Source organism: Buteo buteo, chromosome 21 (genome assembly GCF_964188355.1).
Source record: "Buteo buteo chromosome 21, bButBut1.hap1.1, whole genome shotgun sequence".
Taxonomy (NCBI): domain Eukaryota; kingdom Metazoa; phylum Chordata; class Aves; order Accipitriformes; family Accipitridae; genus Buteo; species Buteo buteo.
The window spans coordinates 16,554,160-16,573,817 of record NC_134191.1 but is presented as its reverse complement, the minus strand read 5'-3'; the positions used below and the strand labels follow the sequence as shown (position 1 = coordinate 16,573,817).

At 36.8% G+C, this 19,658-nt stretch overlaps 1 protein-coding gene across 1 annotated transcript in view; it reads left to right on the top strand.

Moving 5' to 3' along the window:
- Positions 1-19,658, top strand: part of CACNA2D3 (calcium voltage-gated channel auxiliary subunit alpha2delta 3) — a 475,703-nt gene that overhangs the window by 351,322 nt on the left and 104,723 nt on the right. The window contains exons 15-18 of the mRNA XM_075052542.1: positions 241-312; positions 1,100-1,180; positions 5,354-5,428; positions 18,573-18,656. Coding sequence (XP_074908643.1) covers positions 241-312; positions 1,100-1,180; positions 5,354-5,428; positions 18,573-18,656 — 312 coding nt within the window. The remainder of the gene's footprint in view (positions 1-240; positions 313-1,099; positions 1,181-5,353; positions 5,429-18,572; positions 18,657-19,658) is intronic.

The window sequence follows — 19,658 nt, the reverse complement described above, 5'->3', positions numbered from 1 at the left end:
TTCCCACCAATGCAGCTGGTGGGATGGGCAGAGCTGGTGTAGTTCGGCTGGGGCTGGGGCTGGGGCTGGGCTGGGCTGGGCTGCGCTGGGCTGAACTGACTGTGAGTCTAACTACATAAGCGTCATGTAGATAAAGTGCTTTATCTCATTTAAAATGAAGAGAATGTAACTGAAAAATGCAATCACGTGTCTGTAATTGTTCCTTAGTTCTTAGAGGTAATATTTCTTTTTCAAATATAGCTTGCTGATGATCAGGGATTGGTGTTGATGACAACTGTTGCCATGCCAGTATTTAGTAAGCAAAATGAGACTGTAAGTACTCAGACTATTTCTGTCATGTGATAATGGGGTGAATGCAATGAAGTTGCTTTCAGGGACCTAATAAGATTTTAGCCAACTCTAAAGATTTTTCTTCTCCTCTTCTTACTTTGTCTGCAGTTAGTATCCCTTTGTTAGCATAAAAATGTGGACAAAGAATCCCAAATAACTCTTCTCTAGAAACCATAGTAAAATAATAAAGCCCTATGCCTAAGAGAAAATCTCAGATGATGCTAGGCCTTAGGGTTTTCTTACTTCTCTATTACCTTTTCACAGCAAATAATCTATACCCTTTTCTTTGCACCGATATGCTTCTATTTCATGGACTCAGAATTTAATTAGTCATATGTATATTATGTATATATCTGTTTATCTTTACTAATGCAATAGGTTATTAAAGAAAATTACATGTACTTTCTCCTTAATTCTTAATCTTTCTCTTTTGTTTATCAAATGGCAGGAGAAATTGGGAAAGAAGGGAGTAACATATTTTTAACAGTAGTTTTTAATTAAAAAACCTATTTTGCATGAGGAAGTTTTGTTGAGGGACTCAATAGCTATCAAAAGTTTGCATGCCTTTTCTATGTGAATAGAAAGGAGCAATATTATTGATTAAATGATTATTTGATCAGATGAGTTGTACCAGCGTCTGCTTTCACCACTTTTACAATAATTTTTCTGTTATCTATTCAGTTCTGCAGAGTAGCTGCAATGTGAAATGAGCAGTAAGAATGTTCATTATTATTGTGGTTCTGAGTGCATCTTTTATTGTTCTTTTCAGAGATCTAAAGGGATTCTTCTGGGAGTAGTTGGCACAGATGTTCCAGTTAAAGAGCTTTTAAAAACTATTCCAAAATACAAGGTAATACACAAATGATAATATGTCCTTTATACTCAGTATAATATAACTTAATTTATTTAGCATGTTAATATTTTTTATATGGATGTAGCTCCATTAGTTCACTTGTTTTCCTCAGGAATTTTAGCTCTGTAGTGTGATGGCTAAATGTCATTGGCCCTGAGATCAAGTTCAGTTTTTAACAGCAAAATTAATATGTGGCTTGATCTTCTCATTTTTGCAGATCATGGTGTGCTCTAGAAGGTAATATTAAGTATTGTCCGTAATAAAATCCGTGAAATGATTAAACCACACAATATAACCAGAATACCACACAAAATAACCAGAAATTCATGCTGAACATTTGCATAACTTTGTATGAAAACCACACAAAAAAATCTATCCTTAACATGGCTTTAGGCTTCCTGCCAGCGTGTAGCCCTTCCTGTCCCAAGTCCATGTCTCAGATTAGTAATTTTTTTGAATTAAAGCAAGTGGCACATTTCAGGAACTTGAACACGTTCCTGCCTAACCAGACTAGTGATTCCTTCTCTCCTACCCAGTATTTGCTAGATATTTCCCTCTACTCAGTTTTCCAAAGACAGAGACAACTCTACTATAAAATTCTTACAAAATAATTACCATAAAAGTTTTCAAAATTTGATGCTTTTCATCTATTGTGAAATGTTCGTAACTCAGTAAAAGTAGGCTTCAGGCAAATACAAAGATATAATTACTTTTCATTTAAATTTGATGAAATTCATTAGTATTTCACCACTTCTCTATGTCTGAAATGCTTTACTATAGTGTTCTTTTATTCACAAATGAAAATTAAATGAATGTTTTCCAGTTAATTCCTAGCAGAATTTTTCCGCGAGACAAATAAGCACATAACACAGTACCATAGACAGCCTTTGCTAAAGAGGCCAGCTATTGGAATAGCTACATTTTGACACGTGCCTGTACGGAGCGTAAATTTTTATGTCAAACTTTCCTCTTAATTGGCTGCCATGCTCTCATTTGCTGATTTCTAAGAGGGTGGAGGAATAAGCTGAGTTGTAAGTGCCTTTGAATATTCCTACATGGTTTTGTAGATAATTCTAGTTAGCAGGAAAAAAAATCCTCCTATTGTTTTTCATTCTAATTTTAAATACATTAGCAGTTACCAAATTATTTTGTAGATCAATACGCAGTAACTGGGAAGTTTAAGTTAAATGACAATTTGATAAAAATTATGCATAAAATACTGGCAATAATGTTGATAAGGTGTATTGGAGTAATTTCCTGGGATCTGGATCCCACTAGGCTAGACGCTATGCAAACAGAACAGAAAGGCTGTCCCAGCTGGAAAAAAGTTTGCGGACTGTGGGAAGAGGCAGCAGATGACTACATCCTGATATCAGAACATGGTGAACAGAGACATTCCTGGTCAGGATAAATAACAGAGAACAGTCTCCGTGCACTGACCACCAAAGTTAGTTAACCGCAACTTATATATTACTTTTGTGTATACAGAAATACAGAATCAGTAGAAGGTAGAAGAGAAAGGAGCAAAATTTGGAGCACTGCAAACAATCTTTGAGGCAGCCTTCGAAGGAGCTATGGGTAGAGCAAGTTTCATTTGTAATGAGAAGGAAGAACACTGTTGTAGTAATGGCAGCAAGGAAGGCCTGGCTGTGCATGGCTGGATAGAAAGGGCGATATCGCAGCGATGTTATTCAGAAGTCAACTGTGAGATTTGGACATTCTCTGAATGCAAGCACCTAGAGGGAGTGTGGGGCCTGAATAACAGGTATTGCAGCAGAGTTAGAGTGATTCAGAAAAGGAGCAGATAGGCAGGAAAATTAAAATTTCTGGGTTTGTCATATGATATTATAATTTTTAAGACTTAGTTTTCTGTGGAAGTAATATGCGATCCTCTTTCTGAGTATTAGACTTTTTATTTGAAGGTACATTTTATATTGCAGGATGTAAAGCAAGAGAGGATTATTGCAGGAGGCACCAATATCATGCAATACAGTTAGGTTAGTGAAATCACTTGAGTTATAACTTCCAGTCTCACATACCATAAACATTTCTGAACAGTAAAAAGACCATGCAATTGCAAGAGCATAATCACCCCTGGGACCCATTCCTGTAGAGGCAGCATATGAAATAAAATTCACACAGGGATATAAAATGATTGGTTCGAAATAGAATTCTGCTGACCTGGAATTCTCTCAGCTTGGATGAGGTGGATTTTATGCTGAGGAAGATGAATAATAACAATAACCTATTTTCAGCAGTCATTATCTAGACTAAACTTCCCCAGATGTCAGTGGCAGTTTCTCCTGAATAAGGTAGGGTTGGATTTAGTAATACTTAGTTTTCACGTGGCATTTTATAGCAGTTAGAAAAAGTTTTTTAATTTCTGAATCTGTCATTTAGAGACAGAGTTCGAGGTTTAAAATGGCAATACTGCTGTAAGTGGTAGTATCTCTCAAACCAAAGCATTTTAAGTGCAGAGAGTGTGCAGTTTCACATACTGCACAACACACAATAAAACACTACCCTACAAGTCTGAGTGTGCTTCAAATAGGCAAATACATTTTTTCCTGTGAAGTATACCACCCACATTTGTTTCCTTACCTGACTTCCCTTGCTTGGATGTCATTCTGCAGTTATCAACGCCGACAGTTATACTTGAGATCTGATATTTAGCCAACAGCTAGTTCAGTTGTCATACTATAATAGGTAAAATATGTCCACTGTTATTATTTTTGTTACCCCTCCCTTATGAAGAGATGCCAAGAACATATCACCTTCTATTATTTTCACTGAAGTTTATTGCTTTAGGAAAACTGCTAATTTATGAAACAATCTTCTATATGGCAGATACAGTTGACCGTATACAATCATTCACAGAGAGACAGTATAAATCAACCTGGTATGTTTTCTCTATGACCTTGCCATAATATCATAGTCTGCTTTATATTCCCAGAAAATTACAGAAGCCAACAGACTTGCTGTCCTAGTTGCCTCTTAGAAATGATTCTGACTTGTCAACCTTGCTCACATTGCTTTTTGCCAGACAAATTCCTAAGGACCCGCTTCAGCAAAGCATTTAAGAATGTACTGAAGTAAAATAAAAAGGTTGTTAGTAGTGAAATGTAAATACCAAGGCAGGATAATTCTGGAGTTTTGGGTTTGTTTGTTTTCTTGTTTTTTAATACTTCAGTGCATCAAGATGCTTAAATAAAGATACATGGGATGTTACATTACATTAATTCAAAATTGAAAAAAATGGGTGAGAAAGTATAGTGAGATGTGGACTCTTCACGTGGTAAAAGTTACGTACTGAAGCTGCAGAAAGGTCCTCCATTGGCAGCAAGTTTATGTTAAGATGGGATGTTTGAATGACCGCATGAATGATTTGGAGGTACATTTATTGCATTCAGTGGGTGCAATCAACTGTGTAATAGGCATATTTTTAAAGGAGTAGAATTGTTATTTCAATAAGTACAGTGCTAAATTTGGTTACATATACCGTTAGGCCTCATAAAGCATTTCATTGCTCTCAAATGATCTCCCATAGTTCCACCCAGTACAAATATGTCAACTTACAGGAGTTTCTTTAGTAGAAGTATGCCGCCTTCTGTGGCTCCAGATGAACTTGAATTAACAGAGAGGTAAAATGCCTTTAAGATGGGAAGATGTAAATATCACATATGACAGACCACTGCTCGCTCACTGTAACTGTACATTCAGTACCAATGATTTAAATGATTCTCTTACAACATTTCTTGAACGAGTGAAGTCAGCTGAACCTAGCCACTCCTGGGAATATGTGAATTTACTAAATTCCAGTATCCCTTTGCTTTGGCACATGCTGTGGTGTATGGCACATGCTATGGTGACTCATATATATGTGTATATCTAATTCATTCGAAAGCACGTAGAAATAAGTGCCCTAGATAGCAAAGCGTGTGTGACATTTTAAGATTGTGCTGTATGCTGAATTCATCACAATGACAGGTTCTCATTTTCACAAAATGTCAAGGATCAGAGCTTTGCATATGTTATAATGAAATACTATGTGGATAATGGTTATGAATGCCAGCTTTAAGCCCTGGATAACTAAATTCTTGCCTGATTTTTTGTTTAAGAATTTACTGGAGACCATACTAATTAATATTTCTTTCTCATTTACTCTTACAGTTAGGTATTCATGGGTACGCTTTTGCAATTACAAACAATGGATATATTTTGACTCATCCAGAATTGAGGCCTTTGGTAAGAATACTATTTACAGATCTATTTTATTTAGCTATATATGTTACGTTTGTTTTTCTTTTAGGGTGAATAATGTCATATTCATTAAAAAATTAAATACAACAGACCAGTTGCTTTATATTGGTTTATAACACATTATAATTCTTGGTAAATTTACCTCTGGAAAAAAAGGTTAGCATGAAAAAAATCAAGGAAAATAAATATACAAGTTGTTTCTGCAAAAGATGCAGGCTTCCATTACTGCAAAATGGCAAAGCCAAAAATTGCTATAATTATGTTCATTTTACATTGAAACGGAATGCTGGAATGCTCTATTGCTATGTAATAACCCCTATTTGTCATGTTAAATTGTTAAAGCTAATTTAATATATGTACAGAAATTTCAGTAAAGCATATTCTTAAGCAAAATAGCAGCACAAGGGATTTTTGTACTAAAAGAGAAATACCAGCAAATTTTACCTTTAGTTTCCTTTATCATCTCGTTTTCATTAATCACAGCAAGAAAAACAGAAGTGCCTGTTACGTAAATGTTTATCAACTTAACACCCTAGAGAACTGGTACATTCTTGATTGCATCATTGTTTAGGAACAGCATTTGCAAGTGTTCCATCACTATCAACTCTTAGCAAAGCATCGGTATCAATAATTCCACTGCTGTATACACATGGATGCCGTATGTATTTCTCATGCAGGCACTTCAAGTAATGCCTGTTTTCAACAATATTTTAGTAGAAAACAGAAATATTAATTGGATGCATAATTCCACATAAAAATAAAATTATTGAAAAGCATGATTTATTAAGTCATTAGCATATCTGAGGTTTTCATTCAGCAAAAGAATTCATCTTTCTAAGATCTGGGCTAGGAATTACACACTTAATTGGCATTTGTATTTGCACTTATTGTTTCCCCCTTTATTTTTTTTAACTGGAGTAGAGCTTATGGAAAGTTCAACAGGGGGACTTCCATGGGTGAATGGAAAAACATTATCTCAGTAACTTCACTGTAAAATGGACAGTCAATCTAATGGCAAAGCAGACATTATAGTATCTTGGAAGGCATTTTAAAATAAATGGTTTAATTGCCATTTTTCTTCTAAGTATATCAGCCATGATTCTGGATGGTAGAATTTTTCACAGCAGCGGAAAGGAAGACAATACCTGTAGAAAATTTGGCAAATTACTGACCAATAAGCAATACGATTCTCAGAAACAGCTCTTGCAAATTATCCCATTGGCTTTTTTACCATTCCAGTGGTGAGTCACTAAAGCTATATATCCAGGTATAGACAGCTTAGACCCCAGTCAGTTAAATTAAAATGCTCCAGGGACCAGTTTTTTTCACCTCTACACTCCCCACAGATGACTTCTCATAATGATGAATTTGTATCTTCTTTTTTTATGGGAATTAGGACCTCTGCTACCTAAATCTATAAACATTAGGGAGTGAAAAACTTCCAGGCTCAGTAGAAGCAGTTTACTCTTAAAGAAGGTGAAAAACTCTAAATCGATACCTAAGCGTTTCACCCCTCAGTCAAAATGTGTTTTGTCTCTACAAGAGATTTTGTACTTGAGAAGTATGTAAGTGTAGGATTTATGAGATTGATTCACCACAGCTAGACCCATCTAGTCCAGAATCCCATTTTCAGCAGTGTCCAACATGAGATTGTTCCTGAGGAAGATGCAGGAACTGAGTAAGAGGATGTGGAAAATCTTGCAGCAGTCAGTATAACTTTTAAGAGTTTCAGATAGGTTTCTGCTCATAAACATTTGGTTCTGACATTTTAACAGTAAAACTTATTAGAGTGGCTGCTTCTGTTATCCATACTAATGTACTCGGTTTTGTCAGTCTGCTTGACTTGTCATAGTAGTGATTTTTTTATATTGTAACCATTTTATGCACAGTTTTTATTTTGAATTAGATTTTTAAATTTCATTAAAAGTAGTTTCTATATTATGAATATAGAAAACAGAAGCACCGGATCTATTTTTTCTTTTCCATTTTGTACTTTGTGTAATAATTTGTGACTGTTATTTCATTGAATATTCTCGTCACAATAAACAACCAATATTTTAGGTCTTGCTGTAATGTTTTTCTATTCTTACTTTTCTGCATTTTGACATTTTGTTGTCATATCCTCTAGTATTTTTCTGACCTCTTATTTATCTATTCTTCCATGTTCTTTCCTTTTCTGACTGAGATTGCCTGCTGAGCTTTATTTGGTAACCATAGCAGAGAAGAGGCAGCAATAGGGGCTGTACAAAACCTCCTTAGAGCACCTGGATTATATGGAAAGATTTTTAATGCACCATTAGGTCTCTTCTGCTGCATCTTCACTGCTTTGTTACCTCAGCTACCTTGTCCATGTTAAGTGACTATTTGTGTAATTTTGCTTTTATCTCATATCCAGCTGCACCATAGGCATAACCTAAAAATTGCTTAAAAGAGCCAAAGTTACAAGCACACTGACTAGATTTGACTGTCATAGCATTCTGTATCTTTTCCTACAATTTGCTGTTTGAAAATTTATATTGGACTAGTTATGTGAATCTACGTCAGTGGTTAAATACTGAAATAAATGTTGTTGTACTTTAATGTAAACTTTTTATGTTAAACATTTTTTTTTTTTTTGGTGGGAAATGCCAGCGTGGGGAGAAGTTGTCTTCAAAATTTTTAGCTGTTGCAATGGAAAATATGATAGGGGATTGTTTTTTAGTTCATGGTTGCCCACTACCTTCAGAATATTGTTTCTTATCTCTGTATGTATTCAAATCCATGTGGGTTTTTTTAATATCCCATTCTAAACTGGGTATAAATGCATTGTTTTTTATAGCATTCCCCAATTTTCATAATACTAAAACCATGACTTGGTCTTGATTCCTAAAAATGCTTTTTTAATCTGCAGGTATCACAGGTACACCTGACAGCCTGTATTTGCAAGCCATAGGAATATATATTTGAAAGTTCCCTATCTGCATCGCAGGAGTTTTACAACACGTGCACTTGCTGTACTGTTCCTTTTTCTTATGGAAAATTGCTTCCTTCAAAAATTTTAGTATTTATTCATTACAGAATAGATGTTTTAATAAACAGAAGGTAATGAAATCCAGGAACAGTGGATAGCTTTAAGTGAGACTGACAATGGGTGTTATCCTCTTTCCTTACTTCTGTTCTGGTGGCATGTTTTAATGAGGAAAAGGGTAGGTTTTCCGTTACTATTCCTCGCCCCAGAGTACATCTTGAAGGCACTTATTTCATTACCTTATACAACAGTCTCTCTTTTTAAAATCAAAATGTTGGGCAGTAGCCCATAACCTGTCAGCTACAGGGAACTCATTGTGATATATTCACGGTCTGTTCATTTAATTTTTTTGGAAGAGTCATTTTTACCTCTGGGTTCTGTCAGTAGTGCGTAATGGGAGTCTTGTGTTGACTTCAGTGGAGTTTTTGAGAGTGAAGTGATTGCTGGCTTGGGCCCTTAGATTAATATTGCAGGCTGAATCCTGATACCATTGTAACTAGTGGCAAAACATTCCATGAAATTTGTGACAATAAGTATGTGAGAATAGGCGTGTAGGACTGGAATTAGTTCACCAAAGATATTTTCTAAAATTATTTGGGTGTTCAATTTACATCAATTACTGACTTGATCCACGCTGGTTTATATTGCTATTGTATTTTCCTGTGCTGATGTAAAGCTAGAATATTACTAGGCTCCTGAGTGACTAACCCCAGCGGCCATAGCTGTTAGTTCTGAAGCTGACATACTGCTTTTTAAGGAATTGTCTTACGGGACCCTGAGCAGACAAGCAGGATAGCAGTCGCTGAGGAAGAGCGCTTCCTGTTGCACCAGATTTTTATCTAATGCTGACCAGTATATTTAATCATTAAGCTAGCTACATTTTTGTGCTGATTATCCTATTGGGCTTGTGTTTAAAAATGTTTTTCTTGGAGATTTCCTCTCTTGTTTCTTCTGCTTTTTTTTGAATAAACTTGGCTTTCGGTTAGGATGACAGGTTGCGTGCGCATGGGCAGCTGGCAGGAGTAACTGAGGGACGAAGAGGAAAGTACTTTCTAGGTACCTAGGAGGTACCTGGAGAGGTTTGTGGCAGCTGCTGAAGTAGCCCCCAGGCTTCCACGTCGGTGCTGGCTGCAAGTTTTCGGGGGTGACTGTTGCCATAGTGGGACCTGAAAGAACTTTTGGTTACATTCTTCTCAAAAAGACATCACTGGAGTGATGAGTCTTGACAAACAACTTAATAAATCCTGATAATCAGGGAATAAGGAATCCCCTGGAAATTCCTTCTGGGGAGTAAAACGAGATGGCTTGTGGGGCCTCGCCGGTTAAATGACCTAGTGTAAATGACCCGTATGTTTCACACACACACAGAAACTCTGGTTTTACCCCCCTTCCTTTCCCTGCCCTTTACTTCCCCAATCCGCCCTAGGCCGTGCCATCCCATTCTCCCAGCGCTGACCAGCCGTCCTGACCGTCACCTTCCCCCGCCGCCGCCGCCACCCGTCCCGGAGCGGGGCCCGAACCCGCGACCTCGCCGGCGTCCCCCGGAGGGCGGGGCGGGCTGGAGCCGCCCGCGGCTGCGCTGCGGGGAGGCCGCCATGCGGTGGCGCCCCAGCACCGCCCAGGGCGCGCGGGGGGCGGTGCCCCGCCCCGCCCCGCCCCTCCCCCCCGGCCGGAGGGGTGCTGCTGCAGGCGGGGGGGGGCGGACGTGTGGTTCCGCAGTGTTAGAATCCAGAAACTCATCCCAACTGGGATTTCAGTGACCAAACGCCTTTGTCATCTTTCTGCTGTATTTTAAAGCCTTTTTTTTTTTTTTAATAACGTAACGGGTTAGTACGTTTTAAATGTTTTTACACGTTATACCCGGTTTAGGGTGCATTTCCTATCAAAAATACTCCCGTAGTAACTCAAGAAACTATAGCTGATGGTAACAATATTTCAATTTTTTTAAAAATATTGCTGTATCAGATGCTCCTATATGCTGTATCTTGATTAAAAGTCTGTATTTTTACAGAGTAGTATTTTATTTTTCATGAGAGACTATTTTAAATTTTATGATGTAATTTTGAAGTTTGTGTTTAGTTTAAAAACCACAACTTACTGTTTAGGGGAAAAAAAAAAAAAGAATTGTTTGGGAATTCAGAAGTGAATTTTGAGATTTTCAAGGCAGTAACTTGATTTCTGAGGCTCCTTACACACACTCAAAATGTGTACATGAAGAGAAAGCTTTTCTCAGCAACAGTTACATCAGATTTAATTGCTTACTTTTCAGTATTCTGTTAGCACTTGCAGTGTGCTAGGTGTTACTCCATTAAATTTTAAAATGCAAAATATGTCCTGATGATGGTATAGTTTGCCAAAGAAATGAGTTTACTGAGTGTAAAGGAAAAGTAATAAAAAAGTGATACATACCTTTTACATACACTTAAAAACAACCATCCTATTAATTGTGACTGATCGCTCATTACCATAACTGTCATTGTGTAGTCTGTTAAATGTTGATGTCAGAGGAAACCTGCTTTCTTAGGAAAGTGTAGTGGGATTACAGAGAAATTAAGGAATACCACTGAAAGATTAGTGTCTGCCCATAGTCACAGATTGACACCTTTGTGAATCGTATCTGGGGTTAGAGGTTTGTACTGTTGCCTCTCAGTCTTAATATTTGTGTGGTGTTCAATGAATAATAGCAAGATTGCTAGTAGACTTTGTGAAGTCTGTGGCTTCTTTGATTCATAGTTGGCAATAGAATTTGGATTTTTGTTCAGAGTAAAGAGGAATTTTGTTTTCAGTAATTATTAGGTTCATTTAGGGTAGAATACTCAAAGTTCCTGAACAAGGAGCTCAAGTTCTTTAATTAAAGAAATTATGTATTTGAAGACAAATGCATATGTTATGGAATCAAATTGCATCTTTTATTATTCAGATTCTACCATTTTTTTGATAAATGTAAGATTAAGAATGTGTTATGACTTATGAATTAATCTAACAACTTTCATGGTGACAAAGGATTTTGTAATGTTTCTCAGTTTAAATAAAAATCCTCTGTCTCTTTGAGAACAGTGAGGCATATATTCATGTTCTCAGTATAAGCTCTGGAAGGCTAGTAATGGTCATTTTTCGAATGGCTATATGTGAATGCTCCTTTTACCACTGTAAACCAACTGATACATTGCTTACTTTAAAATTATTCACATCTTTATTTAATTTGATCAGTCTTAATAGGGAAAGTTACATGTAGAAGTCAAAGCTCGTGTATATATCGCAATACCCTCACCCAAAATATATTGGTGGTTTAGCTGCTCGAGAAAGTTACCATTTTAAACTTAGAATGTTGACTGCCACATTATATTGTATCAAGCTAAAGGACCTGGAGTATTTAAAAATTGCTAGATCAGTATTAAGTCTTTTGTAGCTGTAAATTCTGGGAAAATTTGTTTCTCCTAATATAGAAAAACAGAGAAATCCAAGTCTCGGGGGAAACATTAATGCCCCACTTAAGCAGTGTTAGCCTTTCATAAGCAGCAAATCTCATCTCTCTCTGGGGAGTCCCGCCTGGAACGTAAGATAACCTACACTTACCCTTGCTTTATTCAGCAACTCCATAAAACTCTACAGCTGTAGCTGACAGCAGAATATTTAAATGATTTGAACAGTGTAAATGCCTCACGTTCATTTAAATAACTGAAGAATTCAATCACTTGAATGCCAATGATTATTCCTATTGGAGTTTACATTTCAAAAAAGACAGCCCATCTGAATCCCTGTGAGCGCATTAAATTGCTATCTAATTAGAAGTGCAAAATTACATATATTTAAAAGATAATTAAAGGTTTGAAGGCTGTTGAATAACTGGTTGTACATATAAATGAATCACTGAAAATTTGTTAGCAATATGTGAAGCTTTCTTTTATTCTTTGCTTTCAGCTTTGAAGTTAGGTATAACCGAGCTCATGGGTTTAAGTCTGGTAGTATTAAGATAAAGGCAGATGTTTTTAATTATTTCTACTCAAACCCCAAATAATTATAAGCAGCTGCCAGTTTTACATAATCCCAAATGATAAGGTCCTGAGAATGCAAATAAAATCCTAAATAGAGGGGTTGGTTTTTTTCAGTGGAGTAAGTCACATACACGTCGCAGTGGTAATCAACTGCAATCCACCTGAAAATGTGAGCTCAGCTGATGCACTCTTTGTCCAGTCTGTAGGTGTGTGTCTTAAAGCTGTTTTTTGTATTTGCTTTTAGCTCACCCTGTATATTTCCACATTTTGCCTCATCAATTTGAACATTACTGCACCATTTGTAATGCAAACACATTATGAGCCTAAGTAGACAGAGTAATTTAAATACACGTGGCATGAGAAGTATTTTCTTCTCTTACTTTGCTAGAGGGTTCTTCTGTGTACATGGTACATCTAATTCTTCCTACTTTTTCTCTGCCTGGAAACTTAGAAGTGCATTATTCTCTTTTCTCTAGCAAATAACATGGCTCCTGTTGTCAGCTTTTCTCTGCAGTATTTCCGCAAATTTTATAGTGTGGCAGGTTTTCACTGCCATCTGGCATGAAAAATCAGTCCAAAATAAATGTTTTTTACTGCCAACCATAACCTAGGAACTTCTGGATTAACATCTTAAATAATAGGCTTGTCACGAAAGTTTCTCTTTGGAAAGGGAAGTTGCTCTTCCTATTTTCCTACGAAAATCAAGATGTTACCTTTTTTAATATTAAAATAAGGAGCTTTGCATAGAAAGCGACTTTGATTTTGAGTGGACACCTATGAGTGTTCTACAAATTCAAGATTAAGTGCAGATCAATAAAAGATGGTTTAAGGCCGCAAACTAGATGAAAATCATGAAATAAAAGTACCACAAAAGACAAATCAGGATCATGTGACGAGGAAAAAAAAATCCAAATGAAATAAAGAGCTTAAAAGCCAAGAGGTAGTGACTTATTTTGAGATAGGATGCCGGTTCACATGTATCCCCAGGGAGAATGTTTTGGAGCTATGTAGCACGTGGTGAATGAAAGCTCAGTCACTATGGGTGATGTTATATAAACAGGTGAAGCAGTGAAGGGAATTTTTCAATACTTTTTTTTTTTATGTCGGAGTATGAATCAATCTATTGAAGTGATCTCTTCCCCTGTCTTCTCACGACCTTCCACTGTATTTTCCGTTATCTTGTCTTTGTCCCATAGTATTTAACCTCTAATCATTTTGTCATAGAGGTATTATTTTATTAATGGACTAACGTTGAAGGACTTAATCCATATTCAAAGGAATTTGCATTTTGGAATTATTACAATCCTTGCTGAAAAGTAGGAAGGAAGTTCCCCCTTCCCCTTCCTTTCTGTGCACATTTACATAGCAGAGTGGCGTGGCTTTTTGGAGAGATGCCTCACTCAGGGACATACCCCCCTTTGCAGCCAGGAAAGGAAGCAGCAATATACTCCTGCCTTATTCTATGCAAAGAGCGAAGAAGACACATTTGAAGGACTGGTGACGGAAACAGATGATTCTGCTCCTAAAGTTGGTATAAATCAAGCTTTTGCCTTGCACAGTTACGTCAATAAGCAATAGTGTGACTCAGTAGCAATTTATGCCAGGATGGATAGCTGGTAGAGGTCTCAGTACCAGCCATTGACCATGTAAAGTCTGGTTCAACACAGTTTCCATTCAAACAGCTGCACTCTTTGCATTATGTCAGTTAGAGCTACACTAGACAATAAATAAGTGGTAACATTCGTGTCCAGAATCTTAGAGAAGGGAGGTAGCTGAATAACTGGCTGGACCAGGGAATTGCGATCATGCAGTGTATTCAGTCTGTGTCTGTTTATTTAAAACTATATGGAAAAGTGTGTAGTTTTGGTTAATGATGCTTTTCCTCTGATATTTGTTCATTCAACCTTTCCTATCAAACTTTGTAGACAAGACTACCTTTATTCTTCAGTTATGCATGTAATTGTAATGTGTCTTTAATTATATAGAATTCAAGCTCAGCTAAACATATTTGCATATGTTCAAGTTTGTCTCCTCTAAACACAAAAATTGGGATCATTCTCAAATCCTGTTTAGATTAATATATTATCCTAATTTTGAAGTACTAATCCAAAAAGATGAAACTTGGTTGATGCTACGTTTTAAAATTGGAGGAGTTTTTTTAGATCCTGATTCCTTACTTTTGTACATAGGATAGTAGTTTGGCAAGGAAGAGCTTTACCTTGAAATTATTTTACCTCTCTAGCTTTTGGTTGTTGGTTGGTAGATACTTTCTTGGTATAATATTTTCTCACAGATGATTCCACAAGTGTGGCTAAGCAAGTTTGCTAAAATCTGTTGGTGCTTCCAAGGCTGCTATCACAGCAATGTACTCTCTCCTACCTCCCCGTTATCCAGATGGAGCACGTCTGAGAAATTCCAATCACCTGAGACCCAAGGCTTGCAGCTGTTAAGATGTAGCTTGCTCCCTCCGTGATCAGATTGCTACACTCCGACTTTATAAACACGTGCAGGTCATATTCAATGCAGATGGTTTGGGACTGCTCGTGTTAAAAAAAAAGTTAAATAAATAAAATATCAAAGCAAAGAGTTTAATAATAGCACATGTAAATGGTTGTATATGGCGTGGTGAAAAAATGTGTTTCAGTCTTTAAACAGTACACGTCACATGTTGTTTGAATCATCCAGTGCTATAAGAGTTTGGCCAAGTCTCAAATAAAAGATACTGAGTAAGATAAAGCTCATTCTGATTACCAAACAAAATCATTTCCTGTGTTCTTTCCACAAACAAAAATATGTTGGAGCTGTCATGTAATTTTGAGCAGCCTAAAAGATTCTTGTATTGCAGTCCTGATATTCAAAAATTTTTAGTATCCTGCCCCCCAGGATTTAACTACTATCTAATATCACCACACAATTTATACTGGCCAAAGTAGATTAACAGCACACAGTTTAAGTCTAGCTCTTTTTCTCATGCACTTAAATCAGAGTAATTTGGTAGAGTTCCTAGTTTCTATCCTTCCCAGTGGGTCCCTTAATAATTTGTTTCAATGCTTTATAGTAATCTTGCAGATGGGTTTGGCTTCAGCTTTCAATCAGTAGTTTACACTTCACCCAGGAGTCTCAGAGATAAAAAGTTAGATTAGATTTGCTACCAGAGAAAAAGGTATAGATGAATGACATTTTTAAAAGCTGGTGAATGGCTTCTATGTCCATGAATAACTTTTACTAAGAAATTAGTTAAGCGATAAAACTAGAAAGAAGCTAGAGAAGAATAGCCAATTGAACAGTAGTGTTATGAAGTAATTTATATTTGAGCTACTTGCATTTATGTTTTAAGCCCTAGTTACATAAGCATAAAGATATGGAAATTTACTGCTGGCATAAGGTAGTATTTTCATGAAGATTAGATTTGTAAGCAGTTACCCTGATGTACAAATAATTGCTATTTTTTGGTATCCTGTCCTTGCTGGAAGTTGTTTTTTCTTTTCTCTGCCATCCTTTTCTGAACTATAACATAAATCTACTCTTCATTTATTGAATTCCTGTGTAGGCAATTAAACAGTAGCCCCTGAAGTGTAAGAGCTGAATGAAGGGTTAGCATCTCAATACTTTATTAGTTCCTGTCCTAAATGTGTTTAAGAACTGCACTTCCAGTTCCTCTGAGTGCTTATAGAGCCTAACCCTTGCTTGAGCATTGGGATTTTAGCTTTGTTTCTGCTTATCTGAATTTTTAAGACATAAATGTTTCCAAATTCTGGCTTTGCTGCAGAACTTTGAATGTTTTATCCAGCTCTTCACTTGCTTTTTGAGTGCAAGGTGTGGAATCTATATAATTAAAATTCATACAAACCCCATAATCAATATGATGCAAATTATTTGCCTTGTGTTTGAAGCCTACTTCTGCTGTCAGACACAGAAGATCAACCCTTACTGTCGTAAGTAAGGATTTGCACATGTGTCTGAGAATGCAGTATAGCCCAGAAGCTCTTCAACATCTGTGAGTAAGGATGTAATTAAACATTGGAACCAGTACAGGAGCTGTTTGCTCTACTCAGATGATCCCAGCTAACTTCTATGTGACAGTTTTCAGCTCTCAGTATTTCAGAGCTTGACTGTAACCATTTCTATAGTGGAATGACTAAATCAGATCAAAGATTTGCTTGGTTAATTGGTGCAGCCACAGAGTAGACATAGTTACTCCTTATAAAGGTTAAAGATAATGTTGATATAGCTGCAGCCATAATGAAAGGCTTGCAAAACATAGCTACAAAAATCAAGCCCTGCTAATGAACTGGATGTTATACTCTCATATTTTATTCTTGTGAGATTTAACTATATTGGCTGCAAATTTTGTACTTCAGCATTTGCGTATAGTTACTTCTTTGGCTATCAGAGCTATCGTGTAGCAAGAATTAATTGTAGCACTGAGCTGCTTGAATTCACAGTCTAGCATACAAGCATGTGCTGAAAGCAGAAATTCTTTACATCTCTCTACCCATCTGTTGAGTAGCATTAGCCCAGAAGCAGATAACTTTGTTGTTACAAGAATGGTGACTTCTAGCAGAGGGGCAAGAAAAGCACATGAAAGTACTCTTCAGTTGCATCTGCATGAATTTTCAGAACTTAGACTAAGACTTACACCAGCAGAGTTGCTATGATTTTTTTTGTTATTCAAAAGAAGAATGAGAATTGATTCAGGATTTTATCCCACATAGTTTCCCCAAAGAATCATCTATAGAAATAATTGGAGTATCCAAGTTATTATAAGCAAAAATTAAGGAGGCTCAGTGAAGCCTGTGCTAAGAAGAAACTTTACAGTGCTACCAATATCTCAAAATCTCTTTGTGATTATGATCCAGTAGTCAATATTTATAAAAGTTTGCTGTTCTTCAGGAAGACTTTGTCATGCCTGTTTTTAAATACTGTGGTCTACAAAGGCAACTGTGGGATTCGCATGAGAATCTTTTAATTTAGAGAGGAAAAAGTCAGGATAGGAATAACCTTCTTAATCCTCAGAGAGCAAGTTTTTTCTTTGGCCTCTCTAGTCTCTCTGTAATCTGCAGAATGTGATTGAAAGTTCCTGCACCACTGGCCCCAGTGATGAATTGGCTGTCTCAAGCACTGACAGGTTTGGTTTATGGTATAGTTGGTCCTACCCTGAGGGAGGAGAATCAACTTTATATACTGTCATACAGGTACATTTTCTATCCTTCTATGATGCTCTTGTTGGGGAGTCACAAAAGCAATTTGGGGATTTTTCACAGTATCCCTATGTCTCCTGTCATACTTCATAGAAAGACTTGTGGTTTTCCCTCCCACTTATATGCATCATAAAAGATAAAAGACCAGATTTCACATTATGCTTATCCTCTCCCAAATTTTATTTTTTTTTCAAATATATTCTCATAATTTTTCTTAACCAGTTAGGTTCTTTATTTACAGGCCTTCCTAAATACTTTTTTCTTCTACTGAGCAAAGTTTTTGCTCTTACACTAGTAGGCTTTCTGATTTTGAATGTTCAGCAGAGGGCAGAATTTCCTACACTATAAAAACCTCGGTGTCAAATCAATTTGTCACTAGAATGTTTATTTTAAATGTGCGATTTACAGTGTAACCGTGACTAGTGATAAGGAAATATAAATTATCATTATTAGTATATTACTTTTTCCCTCATGAAGTTGTAGGTAAAATGTAGTATCAGCAAATGTTAACACTGTACTGCCCAAGACTTGCATCTTATCTTGTTTAAAGAGAGATGGGTAAACATTTTGTTGATAAGATTGTAGGAAATATAACTTCCTGTACAGCTGAAAGAGCTAGTTTGAGACATTTAACATAAACTACAAGATCAAGGTCTCATGTATTTTCCATATGGGGAGAAGAAGGTACGACTGCTGAGTTTGACTTTGCAGCGTGTCCATCAAGAAAAGCTTTGTATCATGGCAAGAGATCGTGGAAATACTCGTGTGTTGATGTAGGTTTTTAGTTCACAGACAACATTTCTATCTACTGTTATGTGTGTTGCATACAATCAGCATGCAACCAGCAAATTTTTAAAATCTTGTGATACACAGTCTTTGTGCAAATAAATCAGGATGTGCTAAATATTCCACCTTTTTTATGCCAGTATGAAGAGGGGAAGAAACGAAGAAAGCCCAACTACAGTAGTGTGGATCTTTCTGAGGTCGAGTGGGAAGACAGAGATGATGTGGTAAGTGATGTGTTTTAAAACCCTGTCAGAAGACATTGTTGCATCCCACTACTGTACCTGGAAACTGTTTAAGTAGTCATTAGAGAGGCCACCTGACTGCTGTCAGGAAGGGGAGGACAATAGCCCCTTTTACTGCATTCAGAATTTTATAACTGTTTTGTATTGATTCTTCCTTACATATGCATGTACCACAAACACAGGCTCTTTGTATCTTTGGTAAAACTCAACACCCTTGCGTTCTCCTTGCGTCCCATTGTGTATTTTTGCTGGATAGCAAATATAGTGCTAGAGAAGGGAATAGAATATCTCTTTAGGGCTGGCCCAGACAACTGCTGAAACTCAGAAATGAAGGAATGAGTTTAACTTCTCTCCATGAGATCCCTCTTTCCTTAATGGAAGTAATGAGAGCTGTTTTCCTTAACATACAAAATCAAAAAAACATCAGACGAATAAACAAAATTGGATTCTCTGACCTCTGTTCAGAGCACAATTCACTCCAAACTCCTAATTTCAGACATATGGGTAGCTGCAGAAGCATGCGTTCTATGTCTATCAGCTGTTATGCGCACAGCTCTTTCCATTAAATTCATTTTTCAGTGCTCTGTCTACTCTGTAGTTCATTCTTTATCTTACTCTTTCTTACCGTGCAGGCTTAGCCTTTTCTGCAGTACTGTATCAAAAGCTTTCCTTATGTCCATGGCTTAACCTTTCCCTGGTCTTTCTGTTACTTCCTCAATAAATCTGATTTGTTAGGCATGATTCGTTTTGTGTGAATCCGTGCTGACTGTCCTTAATTAAATCGTAACTTTCCAGGTGTTCCCCTTTCTGTCCTGTAATTTAGTTTTTCCCAGAAGTTCCCTACTGCCAAAGTCACGACTGCATGTCTGTGTTTTTCATAGATGTCTCTTCGATCCCTTCTCAAATATCAGTACTGTGTTAGCTTCTCTCAAGTCCCTCATACCTCTACTTTTCCAGAGAGGTTTTGAATACATCCACTGAAGG